Genomic DNA, 18,823 nt, shown 5'->3' on the forward strand with positions numbered 1-18,823 from the left:
CTAACTTTGGCGGTCACTAAAAATAAATTATTGATACATAAAAATACAATAATATTTTAATATAAAATATCACATAAAATATAAAATATAATTAATAATTAAAAACAAAATATCTTTTTATTTCAATATACTTTTATTTCATTCTTCTCCCAATATTCTTAAAAAGTATATTTTTTACTACTAAAAAATTTACAAAAAAAATACAATAATATTTTTAATAGAACTAAATAGTTAAGATTAGAAAGAGAGAATATGTGCTTCCCCAATTATTAAAATACATTGGATCTCCCCCATAACCCTATTTATATGCTCGATTCGAAGACCGATTGTTTTAACTACTTAATTATTAAATTATAAAAATAATTTTTTAATATAAATCATGTTTTAAATATTGATGTGATGAACCCAGTACTAACCCTTTGCTGATACGAAAATATATTTTTGATTCGGATCAATTTTCACACTACCGGTTTGGTTTTTAATAGAATTAACCAAAATATAAATTTATATACTAAAATTTTATACTAAAATAAAATGAAATAAGTTGAAGTTTACGGGAATAATCACACTAAAAATATTTTAAAATCCTATGTTACTCAATAAAAAAATATTTTAAATTCCTTCTAAATTTTCTTAATACTGATTACTTTGATTATTTTGATTGATTCATTTCAGTCCATTATATTGAATTGATTTTTCGAATTTGAGTTCAATTTTCCTCAGTTTTGTCGTCTATACATTCGACTAATTTAATTGAAGCATCTAGAAGGGAAGGGTATCACGCAGTGCGATGAGGACACTCAGTATATAGGCTTAATGTACATTTGGCATTGAGGTTTGTCTGTTTTTGAGAAGGCCACGTCGGTTGATTTTACAATAAAAAAATAATTAATGAATATGAAAAATATTATAGTTATTATTTTATCTTCCTCCCTCATCTCTCCCGCCTCCGCCGCCTGAGTGCCGCAGCATCTCCTTCTCCTGCTTCATCTCCGACTTCGGCTCCTTCTCCGTCTCCATTTTCGACTTCGGCTCCTTCTTCGTCTCCATCTCCGGCTTCGGCTCTGTCATAGTCTCCTTGGTGCCTTCGTCTCCATCTCCGGCTTCGGCTCCGTCGTAGCCTCCTTGGTGCCTCAATCTCCATTGCGGCCTCCAGCTCCAGCAGGTTTATTTTTAATTTTGTTACAGTAGAGAACAAATTTTATTTTGGTGCTTAGAGAACAAATTTCGCTCTAGGTTTTGGTGTCTATTTAGATTAATTTCAGTCATTTTAGTTATTTTGGTTTAGTTCTCAAATCAGTTCATTACCGACCTCACCCTTGGGAAAAATATTCGTTGTATAACAAAGATAACGTGTTATTTTGATGATTTGGCATAATAATTAAGTGGAAATCAGTTCTCTGTTGAACTGTTGTTTTGGATTTTTTATTTAATCATGGAATATTGAGAGGAATAACTGAATAACACAAGTAATGGTAAACATTGTGATCTGTATATGTATATATAATAAATTGATAGTGATATATGTATATATGCATTTTGATGTTTATTCCAAGTGTGTATTGTCATACCTTTTTCCCGGTTTTGCCTGTGAATTTTGAATCTTATTTCTGTTTGGCATTCTTATTTCTGTTTGGCATTAGGCCGGTCAGTGATATAAGCTCTTTTAGGTAGTTGTGGCATTTTTGGCACTGGTTGGATTTTTCTTGTCATACGAATAGTCAAAACAGCTAAAATCTAAAATCTAAAATTTATCTTTCTTTTTGGCATTTTTGGCACTGTTTGGCACTTTTGGATTTTTCTGTTTGGGTTTTCATCTCTGCTTCTTTATTTTTTATCTTTCTTTTACAAAAATCTAAAATTTAATTTTGAGAATAACAAATGAATCAAAGTGCATGGCCAGCAAAGAAGTTTGGAATGATGATTAATGGGAGGTGGTGCTGTGCAGTGCAGTGCGGTGCAGTGCCTTTCTTCTTTGCACATTCTTCTTTTTGATTTTGATGAGTGAGTCAGATGAGAATGAGAGCATTGAAGCAAGCAAAGTTAAATTATGGCAATGAAACCTGCCTTATATGACAATAATAATAATCATCTGATTTAGCATTGTTTTCTTGCTCTCTAATATTGCTATTTTACAATAATAATCTGTTTTTATAAGAGGTATGTTAAATAACAATAGGACATAATGGGTTTGAGCAATTGAAAAATTGAAGGATGTTGCGTGTGCATAGCTTGTATCTGGTGAGAATATGTATTAGATTAATAATAAATATTTTATATTATGGCATATGTGGGTAGATGGGTATATTATATAATATATTAGCAAGGAAAGGGGAAGCTAGGAGAGGCTGGGGGAAGTTGGAAAAGTTAAATTGGGAGTGAAGAGGGTTCTTCGAAATGCAAAGGGATATATGGATGTCATATGATATTGAAGTTTGTTATATTAATATATATGGGAATATGGCTTAATTAAGAAGGGCAATGAGAAAGAGATTGACACACACACACACATATATATATATAATTTAAATTATAGTGTGAACGTACTTATATAACTCATATAATATAAGATATTGGAGAACAGATTTTAGGTGAAGTGTCCTATACATAAATATATATATATATAACACATAATATATTATATATTAATATATTATAATATAAGATAAAAGCAAAAGAAATGGTAGGTAATAGGATGGCGACCACATTATATATAATCTAATATTATGTTATATTAAAATATGTTAATATTAAAAAGAAAGTCAAAGGAGGAAATTAAGTATATATATTAAAGAAGAAAAGAAAGCGGTAGTAAGTATATTTGGACCACATTGAAAACAAACATTATAATTAATTAAGCAAACATTGAAATAATATATGTTTAATTAAAGTTTTACTTAGCTTAATTTGTAACTTGTTCCGCTAGAACACTCTTAATTCGAAAGATGGGATGATTTGCATATATATATATATATATATAAACAGCATGCAAAGGGTATGTGGCATTAAGTTATATTTTTTTTAAGGTTAAAATGTTAATTTGGTCTTTATAATATATTCCAATATCTCTAATATACCAAAATATATATACATATATATTCTTCATAATATAAAAAAGAATATATACAAAAGAGGAAACTTCAAATAACTTTATAAGAGGCTTTTATAAATCTGTTTGGCATTGTTGTGCTTTGTTGTGAGTGCTGTGGTGTTCTATATTTCTTTGTGCTATGTTGTAAAAGTAGTGTTAATAGAAGCAGGGTGTATCTATTAATGTTAACAGTAGCAGAGTGAGGTGTTGTATCTATTAATGTTAAAAGAAAATAATAATATGGTGAGTTTCACTATAAGAACTAGAAGTTGTTTTCCAAAATGTAATTTAAAAGCACAATAATACCAATAGGTTTTATAACTAAAATTTGTGATCTTTCAATTACAAAGAACAAGGAATTATAAACTCTGGCCATACATGGATCATCATCATCAATGTATAATGAAACAAGCTTAAATAAGTTGGTGTTGTCTAAATTATGGTAAATGTATTGCTTATACTTAATTAATAGTGTAGTGCAATGCCTGTATGTATTAGAAGTAGAAGAGCATCAAGTAATCATCAATGTATAATGTATTGCTAGTTCTAATTAATGTTGCAGCAGCAGTAACAGTGATTTAAATTTCCAATAATAATAATAAAAATAATAATATTTTCTTTATTGTCTTGCTATTATGGATGAGTACAAGAAATTAGACTAACTTGATTACTAATGTTTGTTAATCTATTTGTTAATCTAAATAGACAACAAAAACTTAATATTGTGAACCTTAATTTTGCAGAAACAGGACAACTTGATTTTAAGAAAAATTCTTATTGCTATAAGCTTTGAGGCTACTAATATTGTCACCCTTCTCATTTCCATTGCAGTGTTGGTTTGTTTTCAAATCGTTGCGTTATTTGGGATTGTATTTGCATCGTAAGAGGTATGCATCCCGTGAGTGATGGGGATTTTATCACTCTCTCCGGGTGGTGGGAGATCACCCTAATTTATAGGTATCGAATATTAATGAAGATATATATATATATGTACATTGACATTGTGTATGTACATATCCCGTGAGTGATGGGATTTTATCACTCCTTCCGGGTGGTGGGAGATCACCCTAATTTATGTGTTTATTTGTCCATTATGTTTAGACTATCTAATGGATGTTTAACAACTTTTATAAATTTTACGTTAAACTTGTACCTTACATTTGTTGTAGTTTCCTTTATTAGTTTTTTGAATAAGAATATAATTTTTTTATATTTATTTTTAATTACGTTAAACTAATAATTTTGCAACTGCGAGAGATGGTAACCCAACCCTTGGTAATGTGGATTACTATGGCGTGTTAATGAATATTATCGAATTGCAATATCTTGGTGGTTTACAAGTAGTACTATTCAAGTGTGATTGGAGAGATGTATGCAATAAAGGAAGAGGAATCGAGACAGATAATTACGGGTTCACTTCCTTAAATTTTGATAGATCATTGCAGACTAATGAACCATTTATACTTGCTTGCCAAGCTGAACAGGTGTTTTATGTAAGGGAAATGGGGGAACCTAATTGGTATGTTGTTCAACGATCACAACCTCGAAACTTTTATGATATGGATGCCTATGAAGCCACTAGTGATGAACCATTTCAACAAAATGATCTATCAAACATTGGCCAATGTTCAACCCAAGATGCGAATCTAAATGACTGTGAGTTTTCATGCCATAGAAGTGACATTCCGCTAGAGATTGCATTTGAAGAAGGGACATCAAGACAATGAAGGAAAAGAATGTATCCTTCAGTTAAGGGAAAGAGAAAGACTAGAGAAAGAAGGAAACAAAAACCAGTTTTAAGTGATGATGATTGATTGTTGGTTGAGCTCACATGAATTTCAGGTATTCTATACCCTTTACTTTTTTTATGCACAAGTCATTTTAATTGTTTAAAACATGATTATTGTATTTGGTCTTACATATAGGTTTCTTGTGCTCGTAATAAGTCTAATCGGTCAAAGCAAACAATGACTAAAACTACAGGCACTAGAAGTTTTGCTCGAGTTAGAGCTGAACAGGTATAATTTAAATCATTTATGCATCTTTCTCATTAATATTTTTTTTTTTTTTGTTGATTAACTTGTCTATTTAATACAGGCTGAAATATTAGGACACGAACCGTCTGCATGGGAAATGTTCAAGGTGACACACAAGAAAAAAGACGGGTCAATGGTTGATTCCACATCAAAAGAAATAGTGGTAAATTTTATTTTAAACAGTTTATGTTATTGTGATATATATTTTAGTATTATGTTATAACATATCTATTTTACTTATTATCAAATTTCAGGAAAAAATTCAATCTTTAGTAACCCAAAGAGCTGAGGAAGAACCTTCTCAAGCTATTGATGAAAATGAAATTTTTTCTGAAGTAATGGGAAGAGAAAGACAAGGACGTGTTCGTGGGTATGGATTCGGACCAACTCATTCTTCTGTCCTTGGAAAGATTCCATCTCGTCGTGAGCTTGTTACAGAACTAGAACAAATGCAACAGCATAATAATGGTTTGAAAAATGAAATGCAACTTTTGGAAGAGAAAAATGAAGCATTGTCGACAAAATTGGACCAAGTCAAAGAAAGGCAATCAATTTTTGAAGCTTTTATGGAAGATGTTAGGGCATGAAAGATTAGAAATAACAATTGACTAGACTTAATTGTTTGATTTTTTTTTTTTATGTAAAGTGTTAGATGTCTTTTTTTGATGACAATGTGATTGTAAATTGATAGATATCTTTTTTTGATGACATTGTAAATGTAAAGTGATAGTCAATTATTAATTGACTAGAGTTGTTTTCTAAAGTTTCTTGATGATTAGAATGGTGTTTATTTTGGATACAATATATTAAATTAATAAGGTTTAAAATATAGAAAAACAAGCAGTGGGTTGTGAGAAAATTTTATAAAAATCACTTTTTGTGACAGCCAACAAAAAGTGGTCACTAAAAATGTCTTTTTTTGTGGCAGCTATAACTCTCACTAAAAGTATCTGTCAAACACTTTTTGTGACAACCAATATAATGTGGTCACTAAAAAAACGTTAATTTTGTGGCAGTCAATCACTAAAATCTTATCATTTGTGACAACCAGCAAAGCCGTCACAAAAAATTTATTACTTGTGACAACGGTGGCCATCACTGAAGAGTCATTATTTGTGACGGCCATGACCGTCACAAAAAATGACATTAGTAACGGAGGACTGCGGTTGTCACTAAAAAAATTTTTGTGACCGTCACATCCGACCGCCACTAAACGGTATTTTTAGTGATGGCCAGCCAATAATTGCCACTAATACTATTTGTGATAGACTTTTTAGTGACAGCTTGTGACGACCAGTTTAGTGGCCACTAAAACTTTTAGTGACGAGTTTTTATACTTTTAGTGACGATCTTGGCCTCCACTAAAAATCTTGTTTCTTGTAGTGACATAAAGAAGGAGAAGAAAAGAGAAAATTGGGAAGAAGAGGAAAATGGCATGGGTCTCCATTCCCACTTTTCTTGTTCCCAAAATACCCCTCACTCACACACATAAGACACAAATATCTCATGCCCCTTTTAGACATTTTCCATTTCTCTTTTCTTTTTCTCATTTTCTTTATTCAATCCATTTATGAAATTTCCTCTTTACCCTTACTTTTTTTCATACATAACATAAAGAAATTAAGCCATTTCTTATCATTTTACAATTCATTCCATTTTCTTTTTCGTAACCTTGAGGCTAGCAATCTTGTGACTTGAGTGATCAAGTGCAATATGAACAGGGCCATATATGAAGAAGAATTTTTCTTTTTTTGTTTTCTATTTTTTGCAAGTAAAACTAGAAACCTTACTTGGTAACTATTTATGTTTTTGAAAAAGTGACAGAAATAAGAACTAGGCAACAAATGAACCTAGAAAAAGGAAATTTTCGTTGCGTACAAAATAATAATGTTGTTTTTTCAAAAGAGTATTGCCCTACCATTGTCATTTTCAATATCTTCCCAGTGGTAATAATATAAATATTATTATAAATAAGACTTTCAATCACAACATCAGCCAAATCAGAAATGAAGTGCAGGAACTCGTCCACATTTCTTTATACCAGATTTTAAAGCCAACTCTTTGTATTCAACATCAATTTCTTCTAATGTTTCAATATGCTCACTGAAAAATCTGCAACAATAAGGAAGTATGTAAAGGACAAAACCCCCTAACCAGTTAGCTAATTTATTTAAAGACAAATATGCAACAAAATCCAATATAAAAGCCCACTGATGGTAAAGAATCTGCTAGACATCCTGAGTAAATAGAGAAAAAAAAAAGATGGATGAAACAAAAGTACCTAATTGGGACAGCCAGGAGACTTTTTACTCCTCTCTTCCCTAGCTCAATGATTGTCTCATCAGTATAAGGTTTCAACCATTCCGCCGGCCCAACTCTACTCTATACATGCATTTGAACAGAAATCATACCAAAGGTCAACGTGACAGTCGTGTCATATTCTCAAGGGAAAAGAACTAATTAAGTCTTTCCATGAAAAAAGGAAAGTGATAAGTGGCCTTATGGGGTAGAAACAAAAACTTAATTATGAACGCTATTTGCTTTACAATCATTGATGCAAATGTTTGCTTAATTTAGAATTTTCCAATCTTCTCATTGAATGAATCAAAATTCCTTATACAATCTATAAAGCAAGAAAACTGTAAGCCAACGAGACAAGATCAAACATTTACAAATAAATGGTGAGCACAATGGCATTTTTCAATTATGTTGCTCCCCCTTCCCCCTTTAGTTTATTGAAAAGAATGTGCCATATGAGATAACCATGCGGTGTAACAGAGGTATGCAAGGCAAGATGCATCTCTGTGGTAGACAAAGCCGTTCAATTGCACGGTCCCTTGTCAATGGAGAAGTGCCTCAGTTAAAGAAGCTAGAGGTTGCAGTCATTGGCGTGCCAGTGCCACACACTAGAGAATGTCAGCGTCACACACCAAGGTGAGGCAACAATGCATGCAACAAGCAGTAGAGGTGTGAGCACGGGCTTGGCACGGTGATGCATGAGGAAGCCCCTGAGGCAATCAAACTTGCTGAGCTTGAATTGAAAATAGTTGGTGAAATGTCACACCAAGGCATTTGCACAGGATGGTTAAGGCAATAGGCAAGTGTGGGTGGCATGAGACAACTGTGTGCAGACACATGCTAGTGATTAGTAGTGTTCAGTTATGGGAAGTTGTCAAGATATAAATCTTGTGTTGTATTTGTGCATTGTGCGAGAAAAATTGGTTGAGACACAATGAAACCTTAGTGCCATTAACAACAATAATAATCACAAGTCATAATCCCATTAAGTGGGATAGGAGTGGCAGGGTGTGCAGTGGTTTCAGAAGTGACTTCGGACATGGTTGAGGAAGAAGAAACGAGTTGACAAGATCTAGGAAGTGGCTATCGGTGTAAAGGCGACAGCCACGTTGGGAGGCGGTGGCCAGCGACTGATGGCAAATGGCAGTCAAGGCACAGAGATCGCGACAAGTCGACGGCATCTGGGAACGCAGTGTCTGGGGATGGTGCTAGTGGATCTAAGATCGGCGACGATTGAGGATAACCAATGGAGAGGCGTGGACGGTCTGGTGATTGCAGAGGAATGATAAGGCAGCCTAAGGTTTTTTCACAGTGTATGGCTGTGATTTAGTTATGCTCTGATACCAACTTAGAAATTATCACAGACCAAAATGTCATGATTAATTTTAAATGAATGTGCACAACATCCTCTTTTAAGGAGAGGATTAGTAGCAAAAACAAGGAAGAAAATAATTGACAGCATCCTACCATCCTCATTTACATTATTAACTTTCTATATTTGCATAATATTTACATAAAACAATGATCCTAGAATATTCTAGGATCAAGGCCAGATCAATCTTAATTGAGCTTAATTCCAACAAAAAGTAATTCTCTAAAAGGAAATTATGTACAGAAACATGTCAAGCCCTAATCTAACTACTTGTATGCTTTCCTAGCTCTTTTTTCCATTGGTGAACTACTTGTATTTGCCACGCAAGTAACTTCCTTATGTGGTATAGTAAGGCATGGTTATATGTAATACACATAGATGCAAGATGTCATAAAGTATAATGTGAGTATACGGGCCATAAATCATAGCATGGTCATTTCTCATGTAATGGGTATGATAATTCTGTCTCACCTCAATTCCCTCATGTGCCCTTTTTATTTCAGATATACTTGCCGAGCCTTGCAGCTCACCTTGTTTTTAACATCATTCCAAGTATGGAAGCTGATATTGGGAGTGGGATGGTGCTGCATCAGTCTTAAGAAAAAATGTCAACTACCAAACAATATTTTTCAAGCAGGTTTCAAATTTTTAAAAGATCTTTGACATGATGATCATCCAAAAAATAAAGAAAAAAAATGCTTCTATATTAGTATGTGGATTGTTTATTAATAAGACATTTAGGCAATTCAAAAATAAAAATGTCAACCACCAAACAATATTTTTAAGTAAATTATTCCTCCAACTTTACTTGTGGTTTATTTTGAGATTTTATGTTTTATTTTTTGCTACATGTTAGGGTTGTCTTTGCGAATTTCCTTGTTTTTGCTATTTGTCTTGGTGTTTTTAAATGAAATTAGTTATTTGGTTGGTGTACATTTGTTGGATTAGTTTGTTTGGTTGTCATATAGTTGTTCAATTAATCTGTTTATTTGTCGGATGGTTGTTCAGTTGGTTATGATATGGTTGTTCAATTAGTTTGATTTTTCTGTTTTGTGTCTGAGTATTTAATATCGGATGGTTGTCCGGTTGATTATTGAGTAAGGGATAAGGGTGTGTGTGTATTTCAATTATCAAACATGAGCTTGTTCTTCAAATATTTGTTAACGGTTAATGGGTGAGTGCTTAATGCATACCCATCACACTTATCCTTGTTGTATCTGGTACACTCTATTACACAAGAGTATATGGAGCCAATTAAGGAGGTTATAGAAAGCTGACTGTTGGAGAAGTGCATCCATTTCAATATTGTGTAAATTGAGAACTATTAAAAGTATCTGGTGGTTGGTTATTGAGTGGTTCAGGTTTTGCTCAAATTAGCACCACTTTGTTATTTTAGTTGGAATCTAAAATTTGTTTTCGATCCATGGGGTAAGTTAAAATTTTTACGGCTTTATGTCTTGTGTGTTGTATTGTAGTTCTTCCACTTCCCCTGCTGTTTAAGTTGCATACACTCTGCTAACTGAATAATCACCATTAAATTCTTAGGTTCATTTATCATGTTATTGATATTAAAGTTAGCTAATAGAACAATCACCATTACATAGTTATTTCACCACAAACTTCTTACGAGTTCGAAAATTGATTGTGGCGCTAGAACATGATTAAGTGCTAAGGTGCTTTTGAAGTCATTGATACATTTTTCCCAGTTTGCATGTTTCCTTGGCTGTGCGTCTTTTTTCACATGTGGTTCTATTCACTTCATAGTTTTGTAGGGATTTATTTATTTTTTCATAACTTTATGATGTAAGGCTATTTTTAGATACATGATTACTTTTGATCCTAAATTACTGAATGGTTTAAATTTTTGCAGGACAATGTTTAAGTTAGACTATATGAAAGTTTTTCGACAACTTTTTATTAAATAAATATTAGAGTCTTAAACCTCCTACATGAGATTAACGGTGAACTTAATTAATCGCTAATAATATTGATTATTGAGTGGAGATAGTGTTAATTGTGAGATTAATGTATTCATGTTTTTATGGAGTTTATTGAGTAGAGATAGTGTTAGAAATTTAGTACTGCTATTCTGAAGGATGATGAGTAATATGATTTGCTCTCTTCGCAATTTGTAGGTACTTAAAGATACAAGTCGAGCAAGGAACACTTGGTGTTGGTTGTGACTATAATACATGGATTCTAATGACACTTGTAACAATTTTTTGATTTTGATTATAAGGAGAGATTAGGATAATATAAAACCCATAGTTTTTTTTTTTTTTTTCTTCTCATTTTTCTTCCCATAGTGTGTCCACTGCAGGGATATCTTTTTAACTCTGCAATTGAACTGCCTGAAACAAGCACACAGGTAAAGAAAGAAAGGACATCACTGGAGCAGCTATTTAAGAGGAATAACATAGCACCTGAACATTTCAAAAGTAAATGTGAGAAAGTGGAGAACCACACCAAGGGAGTATATGCTAAACGTCTAGTCAGGAAGATGCTAAAAACACTCTATTGCTCTTCAAAAAGCTGCGCGCCTCCAGCTTCTGATCTTGTTCCTCCCAAGAGGAAACTCCCCAAGGTAACCTCGTTATTACTACACATTCTGAGAGCCCATCAAACAATAGGTTTCACTAGTGTGGTCATTATATATTAGATAAACATAACATGTCATTCAAGACCTGGAGTCTTGTTAAATTGAAATGTTAAAATGTAGTGCTACTGAATGAAGCTCAGGGACATGCAGCTGCCAAAACCATTTTGACTGAATCAAATGGTACAAATTGCTTAATCCATTGCTTCTTTACCCCCCAAAAAACTCCATATTGGAGAGTTTTTTCATTAGTATTTCCCCACTGGTGTCACATCAAAATGGTCCTATCAAAGCCAATTATAATTGGCATGCTATGGGGAATGAGAGGCTCCTGGGCAATAGTGATGTATACCACCATACATGGAAGTGGAAACACCTACAATTCAGTAGAAAAACATTGCCTTTTTTTATAATTTTTTCCTAACCAGTAGGAAAACATTGTTATTACCTTTTTTTAAATCTTATGTGTGAACCTGTGTCATGCAGGTTTAAGAACGTTCCACAAATCCTGAAAGATCAACAGCAGAAGAGTTCACAAAATCACATAATTGTGAGATAGGGAAATGTTCCATTAATTGTGATAGTAACAAGGGAAATCTGACCTTGCAGGGCCAACACAATAGAGCTTTGTTTAATAAGGAAATCACCAACATCAACCCAACCAATAAGAGGCTCAACAGCAGTGGATTGACACAGAAAAGGGAGCATTGGATCAAAACTGATGCAGACTATAAGTATAAAAGCACCTTCATCTCACATTGTATTTTTATATGTTATTTAAATTGTAAAAGCCACTCAATATAAAGGAGTATAAATGATAGATATCATGATGGGCAAGGGACAAGGAGAATAATCAGATACCGCCATTCTGAAGAGAATAATCAGAGTGCGGTCGTGAAGTAGGTATCGTTCTGGTCGAACCACGTAAAAATTTCGATGTTGACTCACGTTTGGGTTCTTTTCTTCTTCTTGGTATTTTGGATTTACTCACCGCGGCTCAAAACAAATCACGGTCGGTTGAAATCGAAAGTCGACAATTTACTATATGAAAAAATAAATATTTGAAAAATATTTTTCAAATTTACCAATCAAATTTTATTTGAAAAATAAAGGTAACTTATGAATGGATACTTATTTTTCAAATTAATCTTATATGTATTCATTTATGTGTTCATTTAAAACATTGCAATTTTAAAAGGTAATTTTTGTGGAGTTTAATTCTCTCCCTCTCAAACTAACAAGTTTTTCATAAACACATTGTAATAGGATTGATTTTTCTAGGGCACCTCACACAAGTAGGATTTATATAAACAAGGCTATGGGACCTAATGGGATCTTTTCTTTTATTTCAAATTAGTCCATACTACTCATGCCAATCAACAAATTTATAATTTTAATAACAAGTGATTAGAGACTTATTATGAGACTCTTTTATATAATTATCCCTCAACTAATATTTTATATAAATTATGAAATTTATGAATGAAATCATTATTAATCCTAATTTATATGTCTCTATTGAGATATTTTCAACAATAAAACAATTTAGAAAACTAAAAATAAAATATTTATTATATATTTACTATATGAAAAAATAAATATTTGAAAAATATTTTTCAAATTTACCAATAAGATTTTATTTGAAAAATAAAGATAACTTATGAATGGATACTTTAAGGCCCCACCCAGGTCCCCAAAGAACCAGAGCGGGTGCCCCACATTAAAAAAATTTGAATTCTTACGTTTAGAAAAAAAAAATTAAAAGTAACCCTACATTCATTCTAGTGTATTTTTTAGAATACTATTTTTAAAGTGTTCATGAATTTAAGTAGACTCTAAAAATGAATTCAACCAAAAATAAAACTAAATTATAGGTTGGGTAATTAATACAATTTTATTTTTTTAGTTTGAATATGATTTTGGTATAAAATTTTACATATAATTATAATTAATTTTTTATTATTTGATAAAAGTTCACATATATTCATAATTTTTAAAATTATATTTCAGTATTCTTGATTTTAATAGTAAAGATAAGCGGATTATTAACCTGTAACTCTTGTTTTTGCTGGTGTCAGTAGTTATAATCTCCATTTCTCTCTCCCAATCAGCACACACACAATATATATATACAAACACACACAAAGATAATTTATTATAATAAAATAAAATTAAAAAATATAAATAAATATCTGTATTTTAAATAATTATAAATTAACTAATCTTAAATTTTAAATTATCGTGAGTTAAATTTTTAATACTCAAAAATATTTAAAATTAATTAATTTATCTTATTAAATTACTTAAAGATACATATACTTAAAATTAGTTATTCAATCAACTAATTTAATAAAATATATATTTTTAAAAAATAATTAAATTTATTTAAAGATATATGTATCTTTTTAAAAGAATTAACTAATTTATTTGTTAAATAAATTCAACTAATAAGATAAATGTATCTTTTTAAAAAGAATTTATTTATTTATATTTTTTTTACTTTTTATAATAAAAAAATTAATTAAAAAAAAAAAACAAAACAAAAACAAAACTTTTCCCCAAAAGCCAGCTTTTGGGAAACATTGGGTTCCCCGAAAGCTGGTTTTCGGGAACTTTTTAATAGTTAAAAATAATATTTTAAAAAATTAGTTATTTTATTTTATTAAATTATTTAAAAATACATATACTTAAAATTAGTTATTTAATCAACTAATTTAATAAGATATATTTTTAAAAAATAGTTGAATTTATTTAAAGATATATGTATCTTTTTAAAAATAATTTATTTAAAAAATTCAAACAATTTATTTTTAAAAAATTAACTAATTTAATTTATTTAAAATTTATGTATCTTTTTAAAAGAATTAACTAATTTATTTATTAAATAAATTCAACTAATAAGATATATGTATCTTTTTAAAAAGAATTTATTTAGTTGTATTTTTTATTTTTTTATAATAAAAAAATTAATTTAAAAAACAAAACAAAAAAAAAAACAAAAACTTCCCCAAAAGCCAACTTTCGGAAAACATTGGATTTCCCAAAAGCTAGCTTTCGGGGGAACCTTTTCATAGTCAAAATATTTAAAAAAATTAGTTATTTTATTTTATTAAATTATTTAAAAATACATATACTTAAAATTAGTTATTCAATTAACTAATTTAATGAGATATATATCTTTAAAAATTAATTGAATTTATTTAAAGATATATGTATCTTTTTAAAAATAATTTATTAAATAAATTCAACTAATTTATTTTTTATAATAATTTTTTTTATTTTAATTACTTTTTTATTATAATAAAATAAAATAAAATAAAAAATACAACTAAATAATTTTTTTTTTAAAAAGATACATATATCTTATTAGTTGAATTTATTTAATAAATAAATTAGTTAATTCTTTTAAAAAGATACATCAATCTTTAAATAAATTCAATTAGTTAATTTTTTTAAAAAATAAATTAGTTGAATTTATTTAATAAATTATTTTTAAAAAGATACATATATCTTATTAGTTGAATTTATTTAATAAATAAATTAGTTAATTCTTTTAAAAAGATACATCCATCTTTAAATAAATTCAATTAGTTAATTTTTTTAAAAATAAATTAGTTGAATTTATTTAATAAATTATTTTTAAAAAGATACATATATCTTTAAATAAATTCAATTATTTTTTAAAGATATATATGTCATTAAATAAGTTGATTGAATAACTAATTTTAAGTATATGTATTTTTAAATAATTTACTAAAATAAAATAACTAATTTTTTAAAATATATTTTTTACTATGAAAAGGTTCCCCCGAAAGCCAGCTTTCGGGGAACCCAATGTTTCCCGAAAGGTGGCTTTTGGGGAAGTTTTTGTTTTTTTGTTTTTTTTTTGTTTATTTAATTAATTTTTTATTATAAAAAATAAAAAAATATAAATAAATAAATTCTTTTTAAAAATATACATATATCTTATTAGTTGAATTTATTTAATAAATAAATTAGTTAAATATTTTAAAAAGATACATCCATTTTAAATAAATTAAATTAGTTAATTTTTTAAAAAATAAATTATTTGAATTTATTTAATAAATTATTTTTAAAAAGATACATATATCTTTAAATAAATTCAACTATTTTTTAAAAATATATATCTTATTAAATTAGTTGATTAAATAACTAATTTTAAGTATATGTATTTTTAAATAATTTAATAAAATAAAATAACTAATTTTTTAAAATATTTTTTTTGACTATTAAAAGGTTCCTCGAAAGCCAGCTTTCGGGGAACCCAATGTTTCCCAAAAGCTGGCTTTTGGGGGAAGGTTTTGTTTTTTTTTTTTTTTAATTAATTTTTTTATTATAAAAAGTAAAAAAAATATAAATAAATAAATTCTTTTTAAAAAGATACATTTATCTTATTAGTTGAATTTATTTAACAAATAAATTAGTTAATTCTTTTAAAAAGATACATATATCTTTAAATAAATTCAATTATTTTTTAAAAATATATATTTTATTAAATTAGTTGATTGAATAACTAATTTTAAGTATATGTATCTTTAAGTAATTTAATAAGATAAATTAATTAATTTTAAATATTTTTGAGTATCAAAAATTTAACTCACGATAATTTAAAATTTAAGATTAGTTAATTTATAATTATTTAAAATACAGATATTTATTTATATTTTTTAATTTTATTTTATTATAATAAATTATCTTTGTGTGTGTTTGTATATATATATTGTGTGTGTGTGCTGATTAGGAGAGAGAAATGGAGAGATGGGTGTGAGAGAGAAAGAAATTGATATAATGAGAGAGAAAGAGAGATGAAGTGACTATGAGGAAGATGATGTGGTGGGGTGATAGAAGGGTAAAATAGGATTTATGAAAAATGAAAAAAAAAATTGATGGGAAAAGGCTGCAAAGAGTAAAACCCTCGTTGTGAATAGAAATTCCCATTGCAATAACCACTGTACGTCTCTTCTCTGGAAGTAGTAAATTTTCTAGCATAGGACCATGACACGTGTATGATGCAGACTCTTTTCTGTAAGTCGGTGGTGAGTCGGGGGGGGGGGGGGGGGGGGCGGGAACTACAAGCCTTATCAGTCTACGGTGGGTCCCTCTAAGGACAATATTCTCTGTGGATTCCTCCAGGGTGAAGTTAATCGGATAAAATCGGGTTTGCATCATTGCGATACGAATTTGTTCTGCATCCACACTTTCAAGCTCAGGGATGGGCATAAAATCGATTAAATCGAATTGAATCTATCAGTTTGATTTGATTTTTCATGATGGGCGGTTCCAGTTCGATTAGTGGTTTGTAAGAAAATCGGGTATTCAGTTCGGTTCGGTTATTTAGGCAAAAAAATCCAAATAATCGAACCAACTTGTGCTAACCGACCCGTGTTGCCGATAGCCTGCTCCGAGAGAGAGACCGACCGCCTCATAGACCTCTCACCCGTCGTCGTCGTCAACCTTCACATCGCCGCCGCCATCGGAGCTGAACACCTTCCGCCTTCGTCGTTCTCCCCTACCTGACCCAACACCTAGCCCCCTTCACTCGTCATCGAAGCATCAATCCTAGCCCTAGGTCTTTGGCAGCTAACCCTAACCTCTCCATCGACGCATTGCCGTCCTCGTCAGACCCAAACGCTTTTAAGCCCTTCACCGTTGGCTTCTTCCCCATCCAAGTCCAAACACCCAGCCCCCCGGTCGTCGAAGGCTCAAAGCATCGACCCTAGCCCTAGGTCACCAGCTAAACCTCACCTCGCCCTCAGACCCAAACACCTTCACCGGCGGCTTCTCCCCCGCCCAACACCCAGCCCACCCCCTCACCCTGTCGAACGCAACAATAAACCCTTAGCCATTTCACCCTCCTCACCGTCAACATCAACAATCTGGTTGGTTTCGGCAACTTAGGAGTGAACGATCTTGTTGCGGGTATCGCCGTCTTCGATTTGAGAAGGTAATACGATTTCGACAACTTAATTGTCCTGTGGTCTTGATTGTCATATCTGATCTGGTTGGTAATACGATTTGGTTCGTTGATGCTTTGACTTTTTGTGAATTCGTTGGTTAATTCGTTTGATTTGTTTAACTCATTATGATTTGGTTCGTTGTTTCTCTTTTGCAAATTCGTTGGTTAATTTTTTTTGTTGTATTGGATTCTTGTGCAGAATGCACTATTGTTATTGTCATAGTTAAAGTTGTGCTTTCTGCTGTTAACTGTTTTAATGCACTGTGAATGAGATGTTAATTGTTTTAATGCACTGTGAATGAGATTCAATTTCTTGCACAGCTGGGTTTTCTACTTTCTGTTACTGTCATTGTTTAATTTATTTTGCTTTCTACTGTTATTGTTTTGATATATAAGTGAATTGTGCAGCAATGAATGTTTTTTCTGTTTTGTTGGTTTTTAGCGTTCATTGTTGGTGTTTTGCAGTTCATATTTGTATTGATCAGGTTTTTTTTGTTAATGAGTTTTTAGTGTCATTGTTTGTTATTGATGATGTTGGTGTTTTTTAGTGTTTTTAGTTCTGTTTTTGGATTACTTTTCAGTTTAATCTTTGGTTCGGTTACTTTATAGCCATTTCGATTAATTCGATTTGATTTTTGAGCTATTTTTTCAGTTCGATTTTCGATTCGGTTAGTTTAAAATCTAAATCTGTTAATTCAGTTTCGATTATTTCCGTTAGTGAATTAAGTTGGTTCGGTTATATCCATAATGTCGGTTCGGTTCGATTAGGAAAAATGGGACGGTTCGATTTAGTTATAACCGAATGCACACCCCTATTCAGGTTTACATTCTCATTAAAATTTATCACTTAACGCCTACTGACCATCTGATAATAATCAGATTTGTTGCTTTATTTGAAGAGGGAAAAAGATAAATTGTATTCCTATCATGTAATTTAAATTTGAATCCCCGTCAGTCAATCTATTTTCATGATTTTTCAAAACAACAATAATCTTTTTTTTTTTAACTTGTCAATAATATATATATTTTAAATATTTTTATTTTTCTTATTTTTAAAAAAATAAAAACTATACTATAACTTTTAAATCGGTGAGTCCCCTTGCAATTTAATATTGTGTTATAATTTTTTTATCATTAAATATTCTCAATTATTTGTTTATAAATAATTAAAATACTCTTATAATTTAAAAAAATACTCTCTCTAACTCTTCTTCTTATTTTTTCAAACTTCCTTTATTTTATTCGCTCGCCCTACAACTGGGGTTACTGAACATGTTCAAATTATTTAATTTATTTTAAATGGGCATCACACGCCTTTATTAATGCCAAATTTTTATCTCAATCAGTTGATAATCTTTACATAATATTACACCCTATTGGCGATGAATTATATTTATTATAATATCTTGATGGACATTTCTGAGTAGTGTCACGCGTGGATCGTGTCAAATTA

At 30.4% G+C, this 18,823-nt stretch overlaps 1 protein-coding gene across 2 annotated transcripts; it reads left to right on the forward strand.

Annotated features, from left to right (window-relative positions):
* The first annotated feature begins 935 nt into the window (after positions 1 to 935).
* Positions 936 to 5,850, forward strand: LOC127809558 (uncharacterized). Of its 2 annotated transcripts, XM_052348430.1 has the most exons (6): positions 936 to 1,165; positions 3,923 to 3,978; positions 4,576 to 4,933; positions 5,017 to 5,109; positions 5,189 to 5,290; positions 5,382 to 5,850. In XM_052348430.1, exons 3-6 carry the CDS (start codon positions 4,895 to 4,897, stop codon positions 5,712 to 5,714), a joined length of 567 nt encoding a protein of 188 aa, XP_052204390.1. In that variant the 5' UTR covers positions 936 to 1,165; positions 3,923 to 3,978; positions 4,576 to 4,894; the 3' UTR covers positions 5,715 to 5,850. The 2 variants fall into 2 exon arrangements, with proteins under 2 accessions (XP_052204390.1, XP_052204389.1); XM_052348429.1 differs by having other exon boundaries at positions 936 to 3,978.
* The last annotated feature ends 12,973 nt before the right edge of the window (positions 5,851 to 18,823 follow it).

The sequence above is a fragment of the Diospyros lotus genome, chromosome 9 (genome assembly GCF_014633365.1).
Source record: "Diospyros lotus cultivar Yz01 chromosome 9, ASM1463336v1, whole genome shotgun sequence".
Lineage (NCBI taxonomy): Eukaryota > Viridiplantae > Streptophyta > Magnoliopsida > Ericales > Ebenaceae > Diospyros > Diospyros lotus.